Raw genomic sequence first — 19,906 nt, 5'->3', positions numbered from 1 at the left:
TTTAAACTTAAATGCAAACTAAGAAAAGAAAAAAAAAACATTGCCATGTACACGGTAGAACATAAGAGAGGATTCAATATAAAACGTTAAATTTCCATTTCAAGAAAAGCTATATAGTAATGCCACACATTGTTGTCAGAGCTACTCAGCTTTTCTTTGCCTTCTTTTGTTCTGCTGTGCACTCTTTACTTTATTTTCCCCCTCCCCCCAAAGAAGGCTACAGTGAGGCTCAGATATAGGTAGATATAGATATACACATACACACTTTGGTATATACATAGATGTCTGTAAACATGCACGTATGTGCATCCGTGCACATATATGTAAGGCTGTACTATGCTTATTTCCGCTTGTCATCTGTTTCTGTGAAGGTGGACAGCATCTTCCTTCACAAGTCCCAAGTCTTTCCATGTTTTTCTAAATCAACCAGCTCGTCATTTCCTACACCACAGCAGTATTCCAACCCAATCACATTCTGTCTGACAGACTGTGAAGTTTTTCCTTAGTTTTCTGCAATCCTTCTGTTCTTTCCCTGTTCCCTCCGTAGAGGATGCTCATTCCCATCTCTGGGCTTGTGCTGTTCTTTCTTCTTGGAATTGTCTCTCCTCTTTTTCTTCATCCTCCGAGACCCAGCTTCAGTTCTCGGCCCTTCTCCCGCTTCTTTATATAGTGAAGGCTGTTTTATGTGCATGTCTTTTTTTCCAACTAGCTTATAAGCTTCTCAGGGATAGAGATTTTGTCTTTTGCAGATTTTGTATCCCTGAATAGCCCAGTGTTGAAGCTCATGGCAGACACTCAATGAGTGCTCATTGGAATTATGGTGTTTGGTTTTTTTTTCCCGTTTTTTAGATTAAAGCTTCTAGAGGCAGGATATGTAGTAGTGACTTAGATTTGTGTATTTGTGTAAGGTTTACCTACTTGGGCATTTGTTGTAGCCGCTAGTACCTTACCATTCATACAGTGCACGCTCAGTAAATATCGGATGAACAGAAAAAGGATTGTTTGGTGTTGGTCTAATTTTAAAATAATTAATCTTGTACTAAAATTCCACGTTCACATTAGTGAAAGGGAATGCAGTGAAGCTCAGAGAATAATAATGTTTTGAAATCTTAACCCACTTGATGTGGTGGCACCTCAGTGTGTGCATCTTGAGCAGTTTTTGTGGACATAAATAGGTAACATCCAGTATGCCCTTTACTGTAACTTCCCTTTTTATAGAACACTCCGTTAAAATGAATTTTATCAAGTGGAAGATAACTTTCTTTTCATTTGGATTCTTATTTTTTTCTTTTCTTTTTTAAAGGAAATGCAGCAGTAGTTAGATCTTATATTGCTGGTGCTACTTCCCTGCAAGAAAGAACCGGTGCCATGGCGAACACCAGCGCCGCTCAGGCCTTGGGCTTTATCCTGGGTCCAGGTAGGCGTCAGTTCTGCATTTGGAGGGAGGAGAAGCAACAAAGTCTTTGTCTGCCGCTAAGTTAGGATGACTGCCACCTCTGTCAGCTGTGTTAAATGAAGTCCAGTGGCTGACTGATGAGAAATTGGATTTTTTTTTAACGTGCCATCTAAAGAAAAACCATTCAGCATCCTAACCCTTCACATTTTCTGTTGTTTTTACACGTTCATTAGAAACTTAATTCCCTGATTGTGTATGACTAGCCTTTGCCTGCTTTCTTTTTGACCCTGCTTTCTTACCACTTTGGGAGGTGCCTGTATTCTTCCTTCCTGCCATGTGTCTTATTTGATAGAGTCAGATCAGAATACAGAAATCGGCTTCTCCGTTTTGACCCTGTCCCTTTTCACGTTACCAGTCTAGCGTACATGAGTCATCCAGTAGCATCTTTTTTACTGTGCTAAGTTTTTCAGACATGTTTTGCTCTGATTGGAGAAAAGGGCGTGACGTGGCAAGCCATTGACCTGCAGGTGAACATGTACACGGCCCCCGTTCTGCTCGGCGCACTTTTGGGAGTTGTCAATATTGTCTTGATCTTTGCTATGTTAAGGTAATTGAGTGGATGCCCTCGTGCTGGTGGTTGTGGTGTGGGGGTGCTCTGCCACGGCTGATGGGGCGTGTTCTCGTGTGGCTTTCAGCTCCACCTCGTCCACGTTCTTCTCTTCTCCTTTGTCCAGCACACACGCAGCTTGTTGCGGCTCCATTATCAGGCGCTTTACACACATCATCTCATTTGCTTCTCAGGACGGCGCTGTGAGGTTAGGCAGGTAGTGTTTGACGCAGTAGAGGATGAGCTCGGCTTGGAATTGAGACTTGGGTTCCAGGGCTGCTTCAGGCTTGTGTTAGGTCACATTAGTTCTCAGCCTCAGTTTCCAGATCTGTGTAATTCATTCCTGCCTCATAGTGTCATTGCAGGGAAAGTACTCCCCGTGCTACTGTAGAAGGGTGAGTTGTTTTTGTTGATAGCTGCCAGTGTATACATGAGGAAAGGAAGGTTCTGAGAGACCCTTAGTGCCACAGCTGGCATGACACCCGTGTTCTTTGTACTGCACTGGGCTGGGGGTTGGGAGGGAAGTGGCTCAGATGTAGGCCTCACAGCTTCTCTGGGAGGGAGGCAGTCACTGGATTGGAGGGCCCCCCCCTCCCCCGAGTCTCATGTTCCAGCCTGGGAGAGTGCTTACAGACCCTCATCTTCCTCTGCCCCTTCTACCCGTTGTCCTGGCTCTGCCCTTTGGGGCCAAGCTGCAGAACTGTTGTAATCCCACTTTGTCTTCTCTCCTCCACACTTAAGTGTCTCAGGTTCCTAAATTTCATCCACAAGTGATGAGAGATTGAGATGCTTTACTCTCCTGGTCACCCTCCCTTGAATAGTCTCCTACTTGTCTGTGTTTTTCCTAAAATACGGCACCAGGAGCTGAACACAATACCCTGTGTCTGACTGCGGCAGAGGATGGCATGACTCTCGTTTCCCTACTCCTAAACACTGGCTTTCTCCAGGTGGCATCAGATACGTTACCTTTTAGCTATCATTGCTTGCAGTGCACTAAGACCTCCAGATCTTTTTCAGATGAAGTACTCCTGTATCCTGGAGTTGGAAAGATGATTCTTAAATTTTTTTTTTAATTTGGAACGTAAGAAAGGATTATTTCCATGTATACAACAGAACACTCACAAAAGGAGTTGTACACGAAAGCATATATCTATTTCATACTGCTTGCTTTTTCTTTTTATGTATCTAGGTAAATTCCACACACTAATTCATTTCATAACCATCCTACTTATCTGTATTTTCTTCTGAACTCTGTTCTCTTCTGTGCATTTTTACAAACAATGGACGTTTTTGATCTCTACTTTAAAACTATATTTTCGCCCCATCAAATTTCATCTTTCTAGATTTGGCCCAGCCTTCTCACCTTTCAGGATCTTTTTGGCTCCTGATGCCAAAGTCTAGGATGGAAGGCATCCTTCCTGCTTTGTTGTGTCATTTGCAAATCTGATAGGTATGCCATCTCTGCCTTTAGCTAATTTATTGATTAAAAATATTAGATAACCAAAACCACGGACGGGCCCCTTCAGCAGTCAGCAGAGTTAATGATTCATCCATTCAGCCAGTTCCAGACGCATAAATCACCTGTCTTACACTTACACATTTAAAGATTGCACAAGACATTTGTCAGGTGATTTCTTAAACTTGGGTAACATATATCTACAGCACTCCTGTGATCTGTCGGAAAGCGTGAGGGTATAGTTTGGCCTGATGTCCCCATCCTGAAGCCCCACTCGCTGACTTCCTTTGGTTGCCCTGTAGAATTTTGCCAAGAATCAAAGTCAAGCTCCTGAGCTTATAATGTTTGCACTTGCCTGCTTTTCCTTTGCTCTGCCATAATAATAATTCTCTGTTATCTTTTGATATCTTTTGAAAATTCCTTATGTCCACAGTCACATCAGCTTTGTTCTGGGCTGGGCAAGTTCAGTTCTTTAAAGCTGGGTGCTCTCTTTATCTCCCTACTCATCTTTTATGGCAGTCCCATGTTTGCTATTTTTGTCCTTTATAGTCCAGTGATCATTATCCTTAGCAGAGTTAACAGAAAGAATGAGTTGAATAATTCTGCTTTTTCTCCATCATTCCTTATCATTGTCCCATCGAGCCTAAGTATTATTCCTGTCTCTTCTTTTATCCTCTAATTTTCCCCCAGTATAGATTCCTTAAGGGTAACTAGATGACACATTGGGCCTGAAGTCAGGAAGACCCCTCTTCTTGAATTCAAATCCAGCCTCAGTCTGTGTGACCCTGGGCAAGTCACTTAATCCTATTTGCCTCAGTTTCCTCATTTGTAAAATGACCTGGAGAAGGAAATGGCAAAACCACTCCAGTACCTTTGCCAAGAAAACCCCAGGTGGGTCAAAGAGTCAGACACAACTGAAATGATTGGACAACAATTAGGTTTCTCAAAATAACAAACTCTTAACACTTAGCACAAAACAACAGTCTTAGCACTCATTAGCCTCAGCTTATTCTGAGTTTTGGCAGACCTGACATCACTCCTACAGGACAGTGACCCGTTTTTATATTTGACCTCTTATTTATCCTTTCTTCCATGTTCTCTATAGATCCTTTAAAAATCTAAATTGGTCAGTGAGGGTGCTGTGCATGACATGTAAAATAGTTATCTTTATTTTATATTTATTCATGGATTCTAAAATCATTTATAGTCTACTTTAAAAGACAACAGACAACTCAGAAGATAATTCTGTTGTGTGAATTGAATGTGCTAGAGCTCTTAACCTGGGATCCATAAACTTTTTTTTAATAACTACATTTCAGTATTTTAGTTTCCTTTATAATCCCTATGTATTTTATTCAATGCATTTTAAAAGATTATTTTCTTCTTGTTTGTTTGTTTTTTTGCTAGGCAATGGGGTTAAGTGACAGTCACAGCTAGTGATTGTTTTATGTCTGAGGCCGGATTTGAACTCAGGTCCTCCTGACTCCAGGGCTGGTACTCTATCCACTACCCCACCTCACTGATCCTAAAAGATTATTTTCACTTCAGTTTTCTAGGCTTGCCTAGCCTGGCAAAGAGATCCATGAGACAAAAAAGGTTAAGAACCCCTGTAATGTGCTTTTTTATAGTGGGGGAAAACATGATGTTGAGTGGAAATCAGTTATCAGTAAGTTATCAGTAATTAAACTTTCATTGACTGATCTAATTGGCGGTGGTGTACAAACGATTATATCCATTGTCTCTGCGCACCCACAAGGAGCTTGGGCCGTTTCCCAACATATTGTCATGGTATTCTTTAGGAAATAAACTGTTTTCAGCATTACTTACATTTCCTGCACTGATGAAATAATAGGTTAGGAATGTAAAGAAATTTATATGAGCTGCACCACGAAATGAGTGCTGTGATGATTGTGCTGTGCAATAACATGCTGCATTTTTTTATTTTCAAGGGAACATCGTGTGGATGATTCAGGAAGACAGTGTAAAAGCGTTAATTTTGACGAAGGTACTATTGGATTTATTTAAGAGTTTATTGAATTGCAATTATTAAGTGTTGCTAATGACCCTTGGCTGTCCGGCACTCATCTCCATTTTACTTCTAATTAAAACACATTGGATCTCTGGGGGTGAACCTTTGGGACGCTGATGAGGAAGAAGTTGTGGTTGGCGGCCTCCCAAGCCGTGTAAACTCCCTGCTGTTCACAAGTGAAAAGGGCCCTGCAGCCAGTTGGCCCCACTCCTCAAGTCCCATCTCCCTTTAAAGCTCAGGGCAGGTACCACCTCCTCCAGGAGACCCTCCTGGTGCTCCTCCATCAGCTCCTGCTGTCATTCCTGAAATTTCTTTATGTTCTGTATGCTTTTCTGTTCTCTGATTTATGTGTGTTGTTTCCCTTGATTCACCTGTTAGCTCCTTGCAGCAGAAATGCTTTCATTTTGTCTTTGTTAGATCGATTGATGGATTGATTTGCCCAAATCCACTAGCCCTATTTTCACAGAGTAAGTTGTCCTGACTGGCATCAAAAACTGCTCAGGATGACTTCATTGGTATTTTTTTTTCATGTCACCATGCTTCAGGCAGTCAGTCATTTGCTTTTTTAAATTTTTAAATTTTTTTAATTTTTATTTATTTTTTTGTTTTCAGCATTTACTTCCACAAGATTTTGAGTTCCAAATTTTCACCCTATCTCGCCCCTCCCCCCACCCCAAGATAGCATGCATTCTGAATACCCCTTCCCCTAGTCTGCCTTCCCTTCTATCTCTCACCCTCTTCTCTTATCCCCTTCCCCTTCTATTTTCCTGTAGGGCAGGATAGATCTCTGTACCCCATTTCCTGTATTTCTTATTTCCCAGTTGCATGTGAAAACATTTTTTTTAAACATGTATTTTTAAAACTTTGGGTTTCAAATTTTCTCCCTTCTTCCCTTCCCACCCACCCTCATTGATAAGGCAAGCAACTAAATATAGGTTATATACGTGCAGTTATGCAAAACACTTCCATAGCAGACATGCTGTGAAAAACTAACTCTATTTCCCTTAATCCTATCCCGCCCACCCATTTATTCTATTATTTCTTTTGACCCTGTCCCTCCTCAGAAGTATTTGCTTCTGATTACTCCTTTTCCCAATCTGCCCTACTCTCTTGTCCCCTTCTCTCCCTATTTTCCTGTAGGGTAAGACAGATTTCCAGTCATTTGCTTTTTAAACACAAGATAGGCTTGTCCTGTCCTTTGCATTCTGACCATCTAGTATCCACTAGGTCCCTTAGGGCATATAAAAGTATAAGTCATAAATTCTGTCCTCAGTGGAAATGCTACTGGATTTGGAGTTACAGTAGTTGGGTTCAAAACCCAGCTTTGCCACTTGCTACCCGAGTGTGTGACCTTGAGCTGGTCACTTTCTCTAGGCTTTAGTTTTCCTCATCTCTGAAATGAATTGATGATCTTTAAGGGCCCTTCCTCCTCAAAATCTGTGTGGTCCTCAATGTTGAAATGACTTCTCTGCTAAAATAGGAAATGTTACCATTTTACAAAGTGCAAAACTTAATACAGCTAGAGACCCAGGTGCCTGATATAGGTAAGCTATGGGAGGGGAGAAATTGATGTTGATTAGAGTTATTGGAGCAGGCTTTGTAGAAGGGATGGCCTGGAAATAGGCCTCGTTAAGTGAGGAGGATGAGAAAGGGGTGGGAAGGCCCTTGATGTTGAGTGTAAGTCCTGGTGGTATAGGGCAGGCAAGGGGACCCAGGAGAGCGGCCTTCATGTTTCAGGAAGGTCATCTTGGCACCTGCGCAGGGGATGGATTAGTGAAGGGAGAGAAGCCAAAATGAAGAAACTTAATTAGGCTGTTAGGAGTCAGATGAGAGTAATCAGGATCCACCCTAAGGGGAGGGGTAGCTTGTGAGGTGAAAGAAGATTGGATATGCAGCACAAAGGATTGTGTGAGGCTAGGACAGCTTTTAGGAAAAAATACAAAGGACGATCAGTAGAACAAACAAACTTTCGGAGCAAAATGTTTCAGAAGGCATCGGGGTTAAGTTTCTTCTCAGTGTGGTTTCAATTGAGTCTCACTGAGGAAATTATAAACTAGTTTTTTCCCTTTTATCTTTCATGACGGTAAACATAAAAAAGTCTCTGTTTTAGAATATTTTAATTTTTAAAATCCCAGACTTATGCAAGCTTGATTCATGAATTTTAAAACCATTTAAATATTTTATTTTAATGTTAGTTATATTTGTCATACCCAAAGATCAGTGGTTAACCTGCTAAAGTGTTTACACATACACCCCCACCCCTGGTCATTTTCAGGTATAGTATCTGCATAAAACAACTAAATCATCATTCAGTTTTATTATTTTTTGCCAAGTTAATCTGAAAAGTATGGAAGAAAATTACTGCCTTATTAAAAACATATAGTATAGTGCATATCCTCTAAAAAAAAAGAATCACAAAAAATGTAGTAAGGTTTCATCAGTTAGCAAGAATGATTTTTTTAAGAATGAAAACTGGATTAAATTATATCTTCTTGCAGAGTTTTAACTGATTTTGATTTAAATCAGATCTATCCTACCTACTTTCCACTTTCAGAATTGATTCAATCCTTTTGATTTCTAAAGTATCACTTATAGACTCATAACGGGGCGAGGGGGATCACAAGAGGCAGTGTCATACGATTAAAATGTAGGCTCCATGTAGGCCAAGGACAACATTCTATATTTTTGACTCAGTGGCACAGAATATAAAGCTAAGCATTGCTTAGTAAGTATTTATTGAATGAAAAAATTTAAATGCACTAGTACAAAAATATTTCTTTTCCATTTTTTTTTTTGCTTATTCTTCTAAGAATGAAAGGGGGGAACTTCCCTTACTCCCTCTTTTGTCTTTTCCCACAGCCTCTTTAATAATAGTAATTATGATAGCTGGCGTTTACATTGCACTTTGTTATTTTATTTGATTAATACTAGCCTGGTATAAAATTATTAGTTACTTGGAACAAGTTGTTCTCAGTTATACACACTGCATAGCTCAGTCACACAGAGAAAATGTGGTCATGGCCAAGAGGACAGCTCCACACGGTTGCTCTGCCCTTTCTACTTTAAAAAAAAAAAAAAATACCACCTTCAAACTTTAAAAAATTGTTTTAAAAATGTAAGTCTCTCAGTGTTTTATATATTGCGGTGACCCTGGAGCTTGAAAGACTGCAGTAGAGCCAAAGCTGTCAGGTGTTTGAGTTGGGCCCCAGTGTCAGCCGAGTACTGGCCCGGCCAAGCTGGAGGGCTTCATGACTAGGCTGGCTGTGAGGCCGTGAAATTTTAGGTCACGTCAGGTCAGAGAGGGGTTGCAGTCTCTGGTGGTGGAGTATTACCCACCTTTCGGGAATCACAGATCTTTCCAGTATTCATCGCAGTGTGGATATTAGTTTTGCAGACATTATTAAATTTTAAAGTAAATTTAGTGAGGTTAATGACAGAATTTCCTTAATCATTATAGTCTTCTTAAAGTCCTTGAGTTCTGATCTTTAATAGCTTAAGGAGTTCTGTGTGATGATAACATTTAAAACCTTAAAAAACATGTCTTACAATGATCTTTTCAAGATCAAGATCCTTAGGGATGGAATTTGATAGGGGCTTTCTGTTTGTTGTTTACGTGATAAAGTGGTCTAGATACACTTAGAGAATGTGGGAACTGTGGATGACTGAGTTATTCTGTATTTCTCTGCAGCCGGCTCAGATGTAGTTCACGATTCCCAGGAAGGCATCGATCAGGTGGCTGTCGTCACCACCAACATTCTATTCTTCATCATCCTCTTTATCTTCGCTATTTTTGAAACGTGAGTTTTATTATTTCTCTATCATATTACCTGAACTATCCCATTTTGTTTATTAACAAAGTATGTGAATGTGCCTACGTACCCTTTGAAAGACAGTTTTCTCTGATTATGGAACCAAAAAAAAAAAAAATACAGGCACTGCAAACTGTGGTATTCAGTAAAAAAAACACATTTAGGAGAGCAGGGAACCTGCCATTGTATCTTCTTTGCTCATTCTTCTCTTAGTATTTAATACTTGGATAATAAGCATTGACATTAATGTCCGGCAGTTTAATGCCGCAGCTTCTAGGGCAAGGCTATTAGCTTTAATGTAATTGTGCTCCATGTATTCAAAGAATAATTTTCCAGCAGTGCCGCAGCCATCTGGGACACCATTGAAACTGGGGAAGGACATTTGGATCTCCCGAAATGGCTTCCACCGAGGATGCTGTTTTGTCTACGTGGCGGCTTTTTTTGAAGTCTTGTAGTGATTGGATGGAAATGTTAATAGTGTTATGTTCCCTGTCACCTTAATATTGCCTTCCTCTAGGTGGAAAGGCGGAGGGCTGCAGGGAATATTTTCAACATAGGCATTTTGTCACTTGGTAGACTTCATTAAACATTGTCTCTCCCTCCAATACCCTAACTACTCAGTTCCTCAGCCTACTCACCTCCCATGGGCTACTCCTCCACCCCACCTCAGCCACAGCCAAAGATGGTCACCCCCTTGGTCTTGGTATCATCCACAGATGTACCACCTCCATGGTCAAGAATTCTGAAATCTAGGGGCAGCTAGGTCATGCAGTAGATAGAGCTGCAGCCTTGGAGTAGGGAGGACCAGAGTTCAAATCTGGCCTCAGACACTTGACACTTACTAGCTGTGTGACCCTGGGCAAGTCACTTAACCCTGATTGCCTCACCAAAAAAGAAAAAAAAAAAGAATTCTGAAATCGTCTTACTGATGGTAATTGCTTGGCTTTCCACCTTTCTCTGCCTTCCCTTACCAAACCCTACTTTTCATCTGCACCATGACCTCCAGTCCCTTGACCCCTCACTACTCTCGCAGGCCACCTCCCCTGCGCTGGACGCTCTTTTCCCCATCTTGACTCTTCAAAGGACCTATACCATTCTACCCCGTCCTCCTCTCTTGAATTCCTTGCCCCTTTAACATAGCGCCAGCTGTGCCCAGCCCGGCCTCAGCCTTAGCCTTGACCATTCATCGCCTTCTCTCCTACACATGTGCTGCTGAGCAAAGATGGAGAAAATCACACCACCGCTTTGACTGGCTCCACTGCAGATCGATGTTGTCCGCCCTCCCCTGGGCTCTCACTGGCTGGGCAGTCCTGCCACGCCTCCCTTATCAACCTCCCCTTCTCCACAGTGGCTCTTGCACACCTTCTCATCCTTCCTCACATCTTCAGTGGCTCTCCCTCTTCTCACTCTCTCAGCTGAGAACCTTGCCTCATGTTGTACAGAAAAAGTGAGGGCATGCCTCCTTTGTTCCTGTCTCAGGTGACGCGTGACCTTAGACCTTGCCAAGACGAATCCCTCATTCAAGCAGTCTTATTCCATCCTGTCTCCTCCCCCAGGTTGTCTCCTCCGTCATCCCACTTTCTCACTCCTTTTCAGTCTCTCCCTCTTTACGGGCTCTTCCTCTGCTGCCAGCAAACATGCCCTCTTCTCCCCTATCCTGAATAAACCCTCCAGATCCTTGCATCCCCTTTAAATATTGTCCTTTATCTCTCCTGCCCTTTGTAGCGAAGCTCAGGAAGGCTGTCACAACAGGTGCCTCCTCTTTCCTTCCTGTCTCTTCCCTTCTTTTCCCTCTCTTCTCAGCCCCTTACAGCCTGGCTTCTGACCTTATTACTCCACCAAAACTGCTGTCTGCAGTTAGCAGTGATCTCTGTGTTGCCAAATGCAGTGGCCTCTTCTCAGTCCTCATTCTGCTAGAGCTCTCTGCAGTCTTTGGCACTGTTGAACACCTGCTCCTCGTGGCCGCTCTCTTCTCTCTCCTGGTTCTCTCCCTCCGTCTCCTGCGCCGGGTGCTCCTCCACATCACGCCCTCTAACTGTTGTGTCGCCAGAGCTCCGTCCCGGCTCGTCTTCTCTTCTCCCTCAGCCCCCCATGGATTAACTGCCGTCTCTAATGCTGATGATTTCCGACTCTACTTATGCTGCCCCAGCCTCTCTGCCGACCTCCAACGAGATGTTCAGTAGATGTCTCAAACGCAGCATGTCCAGAATGGAACTCGTTATCTTTCCCCATTAAACCTCACTACCGCCACCTTCCCTATTACTGCAGAGGACGGCACCATCCTCCCAGTCCCTCAGGCTCTCAACCTGAAAGTCGTCCTGGAAGTCTCGATCTCCAGGCCTGTCCTTTTCAGCTCACACCCCTACCCTGGTGCAGGCCCTCATCACCTCATGGCCAGACTGCTGCAGTAGGTGCTAAGGGTCTGCCTGCCTCACGTGTCTCTGCTCTGGATTGCCAGCTTGCATTCAGCCACCAAAGTGACTTTCCTAAAGCCAGGCCCCATCATGTCACACCCCCCACCCCCATTCAGTGAACTCCAGTGACTTCCTGTTGCCTCCAGGATCAAGTACAAAACATCCTGTTGGCATTGAGGGCTCTTCGTAACCTGCCCCGCCCCCCCACCTTTCCAGTCTTCTTACATCTTATTCCCCAAGACGTCCTCTCAGTCCGGTGACAGCCGCCTCCGGGCTGCTCTGTGAACGGCGCTCTGTCTCCTGGCCCCGGGCCTTCTCTCTGACTGTCCTTAGGGCCTGGAATACCTTTCTGGCTTCCTTTCGGTCCCAACTCAAATCCCGCCTTCCCTAACCCCTCTTAACTCTAGTTCTTTCCCTCCCTTAATTGTTCCTGTTCCTTCTGCTCATGGTTTTCTTTGTGCATGTTTGTTTGCACGTTGTCTCCCCCGTTAGACGGTGGGCTGCTTGAGAACAAGCACTGTATTGTGCCCTTTTTTGTATCCGCAGCACTTGGCATGGTACTGGACGCATAATAACAGTTTATGGATTGATTTTGCTTAACTTTAGAAACCACTTGTTTAAGAAGTGGGGAAAACCGTTTAATCCGTTTGGATAGTTTTCTGTAGATAATTGTTCATTCAGAGGCCTTTCAGCTTCCGTTATGTAAAAAATTCACTCGGGAAGCATCGTCCCTCAGAGGTGCCAGAGCCGACTGATAAATGGCCAGAGGGTATGAGCAGGCAGTTTTCAGAAGAAATCAGAACTATCTGTCATCATATGAAAGCCTGCCCTCCAGGACCCTCTCTTGTAGGGGAGCGGTGGAAAGAGAGTCGCGTAGCCTGGGGCAGCCAGTCACCTGGCCTGGGCAGAAGCAGGGCTTCCGGGGAGCACAGGATGGAAGGAGGTGCTGTGCGGCCCGGGAGGCAGCAAGCTCTGCGGGAGTGGGGAGGTGCATCCTGCCAGCTCTCCATGGGGGCAGCATGCTCACTGGCGGGCTGGTGGGCATTTTTCTGCGTTGATTCCTTTGCTTTGTATCACTTCACATGAGTCCTCCTGGGCTTCTCTGTAGCCTTCACGTTCCTCTTTTACAGTGCGATAATAAAATTCTATTACTTATGTACCAGACTGTTGCGGAAATCTCCTTGTTTACAGGCCATTACTGCTCTAAGGAGTGCTGCTATACACATTTGATGATGTTGGCGGCATTGTGTGCTTGGCAGTAGGATCTCTGGGGGTGAATATTTGAGTCCTTTTCTTTGAAAAGTTCCACAGTGTTTCCCGGAAGGATGGGACCAGTCCTTTCACAGTCACAGAAGGTGTGTCAGGGAACCTGTCGTTTGAAACCTGCCGCTGTCCACATCCTCATTCCTCAAGCTCTCTGCCTCATCTCCCTCGGCCTCCTTTTTACTGCCTGCCTCGTATCGTACTTTGCGTGGCTACGCAGGTTGAATTCGGCTGGGGAATGGAAGCTGTGTGAGGGAGAGGCCTGCAGGCTTTTTTGTCTTGATTTTCTTTGATCTGGCCCGGTCCTGTGCACATGGTGGGAGTTTAGTAGGGATGGTTCTGTTGCCCTGGCCAGATCCCACACATGCAATGCACAGTACAGTACGAGGTGATCAATGAAAAGGGGAGGGGAAAAGAGAGGGCTGCCTGTAAACCAACTGAATTTACTTTTGGACTTACTGAGAGACAGAGGTCTGGGAGGTCTGACACCGAATCTTCAGATTGAGACAGGAAACTAGATTTCTGTGCCATATTACGTCCAGCTAAAGAAAAAGTAAGAAAGAAAAAAGTGAGAAGAGGGAGAAGGAAGAGAGAAAATGGAAGGGGAGAGAAGAAGAAACTGACAATCTCCATAGGTTCTGAGGCAAAATGATTTTTAAAAATTTTTTTATTAATTTATTTTGATTTATCAACAATCACTTCCATAAGCTTTTGAGTTTTAAGTTTTTCTCTCCCCCCTCCTGAGGCAAAATGATTTAATACCAGTGGTGGTATGCCGAGCTCTAAAGCGATGCAGATCCACATTGATGCTGTTGGCTGTGTAAGTGTGTTCTCCACTTGCTCTAATTTAGTTGTCCTCATTTCTAGCATCGCTACTCCACTAACGATGGATATGTATGCCTGGACCAGGGAGCAAGCTGTGTTGTATAATGGAATCATACTTGCTGCTCTTGGAGTGGAAGCAGTTATCGTTTTCATGGGAATCAGAGTGCTTTCCAAAAAGTAAGTTATCATGTTTTGGGATTTTGTTTCCAGTCTAGCCATAAAATAAAAATGCAAAACAATGATTAGACCGATCAAAGTGTTGCCAAAGTATTTAATATATATTATTTATACCGCTTTATATAAGTTAGTTTTTTAAATGTTACACAGACATTTATTTCTATCCAATAAGATAATATTTTAAACGTTAGCTGAAAATTTGTAGGAATTCTATATCAGAACCCTTTTGTAAAAAAAAATTTTTTGTGAAACAATTACCTCATTTTTCTGATGTCTAAATGTAGATCATTGGATATTGTATTTGTTTAAACTGTACAACTGTGTAGTTTGAGGGACCACCAGCATAAATTGTGGGTAATGTGACAGTTTATATTTTTAAAAAAAGAGGAAAAAGTTAATTGATTTTTAAATATTGTATTTTATAAGTAATTGGAGAACTATTTGAGACCTTCCACATGGCCTTGATCTCTAGGTATTTACAGATTATTTGGAAAGGAAATAATCGTCCCATTAGTGCAATAATGAGATATATTATAAAATGGTGTATGATTAGTTGCTAAATGTGTACACCAAACAGGTAAGTGCCTTGAATTCGGAGAAGGTGAACTGGGCTGATCAGAGACAGTTTCATGAAGAAGGTGAAGATTGACCAGGCCCTGAACAGGCCAGTGGTCCCCCCAGCTGGGGACCTGCCCACCCAGAGAAGGCCGTTCAGAGGGCGGCACGATGAATGCGCACAATGGCCAGCGGAGCCTTTCTCCAGCCAAGACACTGAGTCCTCCTTTCCCAGTTAGTGCCCAGCGCTCTCCGTGGGCTAACCTTCCGTGACTGTGCGAGCTGCCAGCCTTCGTGTGCCCACGTTACCACGTGTCTGCATCAGGGGTGCCGCTCCGTGGGTTCTGTGTACCCCGGGACACCCACCAACACCCCACCTCCTTTTGGTTTTTAACGAACAAAGAGTCACACGTGAGTTGAGATCTGCGTTGCAGATGTCCTCACATTACCTCTCGATCAATGAAATATTTCTGAAGCGCTTCGCACAAAGCCTGACACATCGTAGGTACCTGATAGATGCGTATTCCCTTCCCTAAGCCCATCCCTCTTCCACACCTCCTTCCTTCTTGCCACATCTCGTCCCTTGTCCCTCCACGTCACATCTCACATCTATCTCTTCCCTTTCTGCTTATGCACCGCCACGGCCAGCCCAGCTCGGGCCCTCGTCACCTCTCCCCTGCACTATCTGCCCAGCCTTCCACTGGGCCTCCCTGCCCCATCTCTCCCTGCTGCAGCCTGTCCTCCACTCAGCTGCCAGAGTGATTTTCCTCAAGGGCAGATCAGACCACATTGCTCCCCTGCTCAGCAAATTTCAGTGACTCCCTGTTGACTTCAGGATCAAACATCTTTCTTTTTCTTGTTTTTGTTTTTAGGCAGTTGGGGTTAAGTGACTTGCCCAGGGTCACGCAGCTAGGAAGTGTCAGGTGTTTGGTCTGAGGCTGGATTTGAACTCAGGTCCTCCTGACTTCAGGGCCGGTGCTCTATCTACTGTGCCACCTAGCTGCCCCAAACATTTTTCATATTTATTCATCCTTAAAAATTTTTTCTGTAACTCTTAGACATAATTGTTAGTAGTACGTCTGTGTAATTTTCCCATATTCAGGATGTATGCTCAAAAATTTGTTGCTGGTAGGATAAGAGTATGTGAGCCAAAGTTTGGAGGTCACTGGTCTAGGCAGCAGTGGTGACGAGGGTGTTCCAGCAGGAGTGGCGTGAGCAGGTGGGGAAATCTGCCTGGCATGAGCGCGGGTGGACCAGAAGTCAGGACAGCAAGCCACAGGTTTTGCTATGAGTATATTGGTTTCGAGATAACGATGGGGCCTCCAGGGGTAGACCTGCAATGATCAATCACCCTGAGGGACCCAGACATCCTGGAACACCAGTTAGAAGATTAAATTGTGCTCAGCCCATTTTACTTACCAGTGCAAAAGAGTACATGGATTCATTCTGGGAAAGATTCTCAGGCATCTAAGCTGAAACAGAAAGGGGTTTCCTGGGAATTGTCCTGATTCCTCACTCTCTCGTCCCTCACATTTCATCATGCCCCGCACCTTCTTTCGTTTTTCCTTTGGAGTCCTTTCAGTGTCTTTTCCATGCCTACCCACTGCCACAATCCTAGCTCCCACCCTTCTCACCCTATGCCTGGGTGAGAAATTTTTTTTTTCTTTTTTGTGAGGCAATTGGAATTAAGTGACTTGCCCAGGGTCACACAGCTAGTAAGTGTCAAATGTCTGGTGTGAGGCCACATTTGAATTCAGATCTTCCAGACTCCAGGCCTGGTGCTCTATCCGCTGCACCACCTAGCTGCTCCTGCCTTCATCTCCTCCCCGCCAACCCATCTCAGAGTCACCTGCGTGGAGAGAATTCAGTCTGTGGAAGCTGAGAGTGTGGAGGAGGGAGGGAGAGAGAGCAGTTTCAGCTGAGCTGAGTCAAGAATAAGGTGGTGGAAGGCCCGGAGACTGGCAGGATGCTAGCATCGTTCATGCAAATAGGAAAGTTCAGGAGGGGGGAGTGAGTTTGGGGGAGAAGCAATGTAACGTCAGCTGGTGAGTGCGTGTTCATTCTGTCCTGCTCGCTTTTCCCCACCAAGAAGTGAATAATGTGTGTGTGTGTTGAGAGGGGGGTTGGTTGCTGCCCCTGAGCACAGTGGTGACCCCAGGGTAAGCTGTGGTGACTTGGAGGGAAGAGTGGGAATGGAAATGTGTGCAGCCGCTTCTGGGCCTGGTTCCAGTTATCTTCGAACTCTCCTGCCCTGATGGGCCTTCCACCGATGCATCTGGAAGAGCCAGCCAGTGGTAGGGGGAGAAGGCGGGGGCAGCACTGGTATGTTTGTGTTGGCACCAAGTCTGTGCCTTACTATCACGGGAGCAGTGGGGTGCCACCCATCTTCCCCCTCTTCCGTTGGTCATTCCCTCATCACCTGGGGTCAGGCCAAGGCTTAGCATCATTTCTCAGCCCCTATCCTACAAATACAACACTGGCCTAGGTGATAAAAATAGCCAAAAACTTGGGTATCCCAGACCTCATTATATTCTGTTAAATGGTATTTTTACTGTAAATTACCAAGTTGTTTAACTTTAAATTAATGAGCGTCTGTTTTTTGCTAGAGTTGGAGAGCGTGTACTTCTGCTTGGAGGACTCATAATCGTTCTATTCGGATTCTTTATCTTGTTACCTTGGGGAAATCAGTTTCCAAAAATCCAGTGGGAAGGTATTCTCTTGATTATAAAAACTTATTTTTATCTACTTAAGCTACTTTTGTTTTAAAATAATGTGCTGTGCTTACTTTTTAGATTTACATAATACTTCCATTTCTAATAAATCATCGGGAGGAAGAGTTCTATATTTTTGGAAGTCATCAGCAGGAAATTCCAGTGACGCTCCAACCGGCTGCCCAATTGAGCAGTCCTGGTGTCTCTATACTCCAGTGATTCACCTGGCCCAGTTCCTTGTTGCTGCCGTACTAATAGGGTTGGGTTATCCAACCTGCAATGTTATGTCCTATACCTTATACTCAAAAATTTTGGGACCAAAACCTCAGGTAAGAGAATTACAGAGAGGCTACCATGAAGGTCTTTTAAAACTTGCAGTTTTTGCTACATGATTTCCAAATGGTCTGATTTGTAAGTTTTAAGATTGACATTTTAAATCAAGAGAGTAGACGTTTGTAAAAGTTAATATAATGCTGAGGTTTTCCAGAATGTTCCTGGAAACTCACTAAGGTCACAGTCTAGTTTCCCTGGCAGGAGTGGTGGAGCAGAAGCAGCCCGTCCAAAGCCCTTTCTTCAGAGTTGATCAGAAAAGGGGCTGTGGGTCCTAGTTGCCTGACAACAGACCTGTGTCTGCACAGCCTGGCCTTGAGAGTTTCTAACAACACTGCGAAAGGCCGCCAGGTGGGGACGCTTCTTCAGCAGTTGGCCTTTTGCTTTGTAAATTGAGACACAGTATTTTTCATGTAGGAAAGTGTGATGGTTCTGTGCTTTTCTCCTGTGAAAGGAAAAGACAGTACTTGAACAATAGGCTAGGTTTTGGACTTTAAGCTAAAGCTCAGATAGCATTTTGTAACAAATTTTGGCAGTATTCATCCTCTTAAAAAAGACAGGTCTAGAAGGTTATGCGTTTCTTAAAGAGCAATGTCGTTCCAAACTCTGAGCCCTGTCCCAAAGCCTCAGCCAAGTCTTGGAGGCTAGGGTTCCATAACTGCTGTTGTTCATTCGTGTCCCGCTCTCCGTGACCCCATTGGGGATTTTTGTTGGCATAGATACTGGAGTGGTTTGCTATTTCTCACTTGACAGATGAGGAAACTGAGGCAAACTAGGGCTCAGTGACTTGCCCAGGGTCACACAGCTAGTGAGTGTGAAGCTGGATTTGAATCCAGGAAGATGAGTTTCTCTGTCATCTGTCATTTTTGCATGAATTCAAATAAAATAGGAATAGTAAATATTATTTATATGGACATTATTAATGACTTATCAAGCTGCAGTACCATTGCTGAGCTAAATCTAAAGCTCGTCTTTCATGCTGATGTATACCTGAAGCATCTCTTAAACCGTCTTAAACTGTCAAAGGCAGAAAAAAGAAAATGATGGCGGGAGGAACGTGTGGACTTAAGTGAGAAGGTCTGGCGAGGAAGAGGAAGGAGGAAGGCTTGACTCTTAGCTGAGCCTTCTGCTGCTGAGAGACTTTGCCCTCACTTTGTGAACAAAAACTGAACCCCGTGTTCACCCTCTGTCTTCTCTTCAGGGCGTCTACATGGGCTGGTTAACAGCTTCTGGAAGCGGAGCCAGGATTCTTGGACCGGTGTTTGTTAGCCAAACATACACTTACTTGGGGCCCCGATGGTCATTTAGCTTGGTCTGTGGAATGGTTGTATTAACGATCATGCTTTTGGGAGCAGTTTATAAGAGACTTATTGCTTTTTCTATACAGCATGGCAGGGTCCAAGAGTAAGCCTTGGGAGGGTTAAGTTGAAGAGGTGCCTGATTTATGGGGCTGCCCCACCATGGGCTTCATTTCAAGATTGCTGGGAGCCCAGAGCTTCATTTCCAGAAAACTGGGTGATTTTAGGAAGGCTCAATCAATAGTCTGTGTCTTGTGATGTGTATTAAGCACAGGCCAAATTCTGCCCCCTGCTTTGTACCATAGGGCAGTTAATCACTTTTAGATTATAGCTTCCCTGTATACAAAGTGAAACAAAGCTTTTACGTCATCTGAACTAATGAGCAATATATAAATGCTTAGCAACATTCTCCTAAGGTAAGCTGCACCTCCTTTATTAAATTAGTTTTGAATCAGGTTTACACTATGTCAGAGAACAGAAAAAGAACAAAATTGTAGAAACTGTTGATTATAGTGTGAGGCAGATGGGCTGTAGCTCCAATTTTCATACCACAAAAAATTTAGAAATGTGTATTAGTATACCTTCTGTTGTTGTTCAGACTTTTTCATCATGTCCAACTCTTCTTGACCCTATTTGGGGTTTTCTTGTCAGAGATACTGGAGTGGTTTGCCATTTCCCTCTCCAGCTCATTTGACAGGTGAGGAAACTGAGGCAAACAGGGTTAAGTGACTTGCCCAGGGTCACATGGCTGGTGAGTGTCTGAGACCTGCTATGAACTCTGGAAGATGAGTCTTCCCAACTCCAGGCCCAGTGCTCTGGCGCCCCCAGCTGTCTGTTACACTATACCACAGGGTCCCCCAGGCCAGACGACCTTAATTCAAGTCCCGTCTCTGACACATCCTGGCCGCGTCTCTCTGGCCGGGTCTCCGTGCCCCAGACGGCTCTCCTTATTCATAGTGACTGTAAATGCAGAACGAGTGCCCATCTGCCTAGCAGAGCAAGCGTCCTCACTGGCACCGCGTACGCCCCTGCCTCC

The 19,906-nt window shown here is 44.0% G+C and overlaps 1 protein-coding gene across 3 annotated transcripts in view; it reads left to right on the top strand.

Moving 5' to 3' along the window:
• MFSD8 (major facilitator superfamily domain containing 8) overlaps positions 1–19,526 on the top strand; it is a 29,327-nt gene extending 9,801 nt beyond the window's left edge. For 2 of the 3 annotated variants that reach the window (XM_027854556.1, XM_027854557.1), the window contains exons 5-13: positions 1,304–1,417; positions 1,859–2,003; positions 5,409–5,464; positions 9,177–9,285; positions 13,842–13,976; positions 17,138–17,241; positions 17,324–17,571; positions 17,777–17,923; positions 18,774–19,526. In XM_027854556.1, the coding sequence (XP_027710357.1) occupies positions 1,304–1,417; positions 1,859–2,003; positions 5,409–5,464; positions 9,177–9,285; positions 13,842–13,976; positions 17,138–17,241; positions 17,324–17,571; positions 17,777–17,923; positions 18,774–18,980 (1,265 nt within the window). In that variant the 3' untranslated portion in view covers positions 18,981–19,526. The remainder of the gene's footprint in view (positions 1–1,303; positions 1,418–1,858; positions 2,004–5,408; positions 5,465–9,176; positions 9,286–13,841; positions 13,977–17,137; positions 17,242–17,323; positions 17,572–17,776; positions 17,924–18,773) is intronic. The other variant, XM_027854558.1, reaches the window with a different exon arrangement.
• The last annotated feature ends 380 nt before the right edge of the window (positions 19,527–19,906 follow it).

Source organism: Vombatus ursinus, unplaced genomic scaffold (assembly GCF_900497805.2).
Source record: "Vombatus ursinus unplaced genomic scaffold, bare-nosed wombat genome assembly UNPS02010461.1, whole genome shotgun sequence".
Classification (NCBI taxonomy): domain Eukaryota; kingdom Metazoa; phylum Chordata; class Mammalia; order Diprotodontia; family Vombatidae; genus Vombatus; species Vombatus ursinus.
Note: the sequence above shows the minus strand (reverse complement) of the source record. Positions and strands in the feature narration are given on the sequence as shown.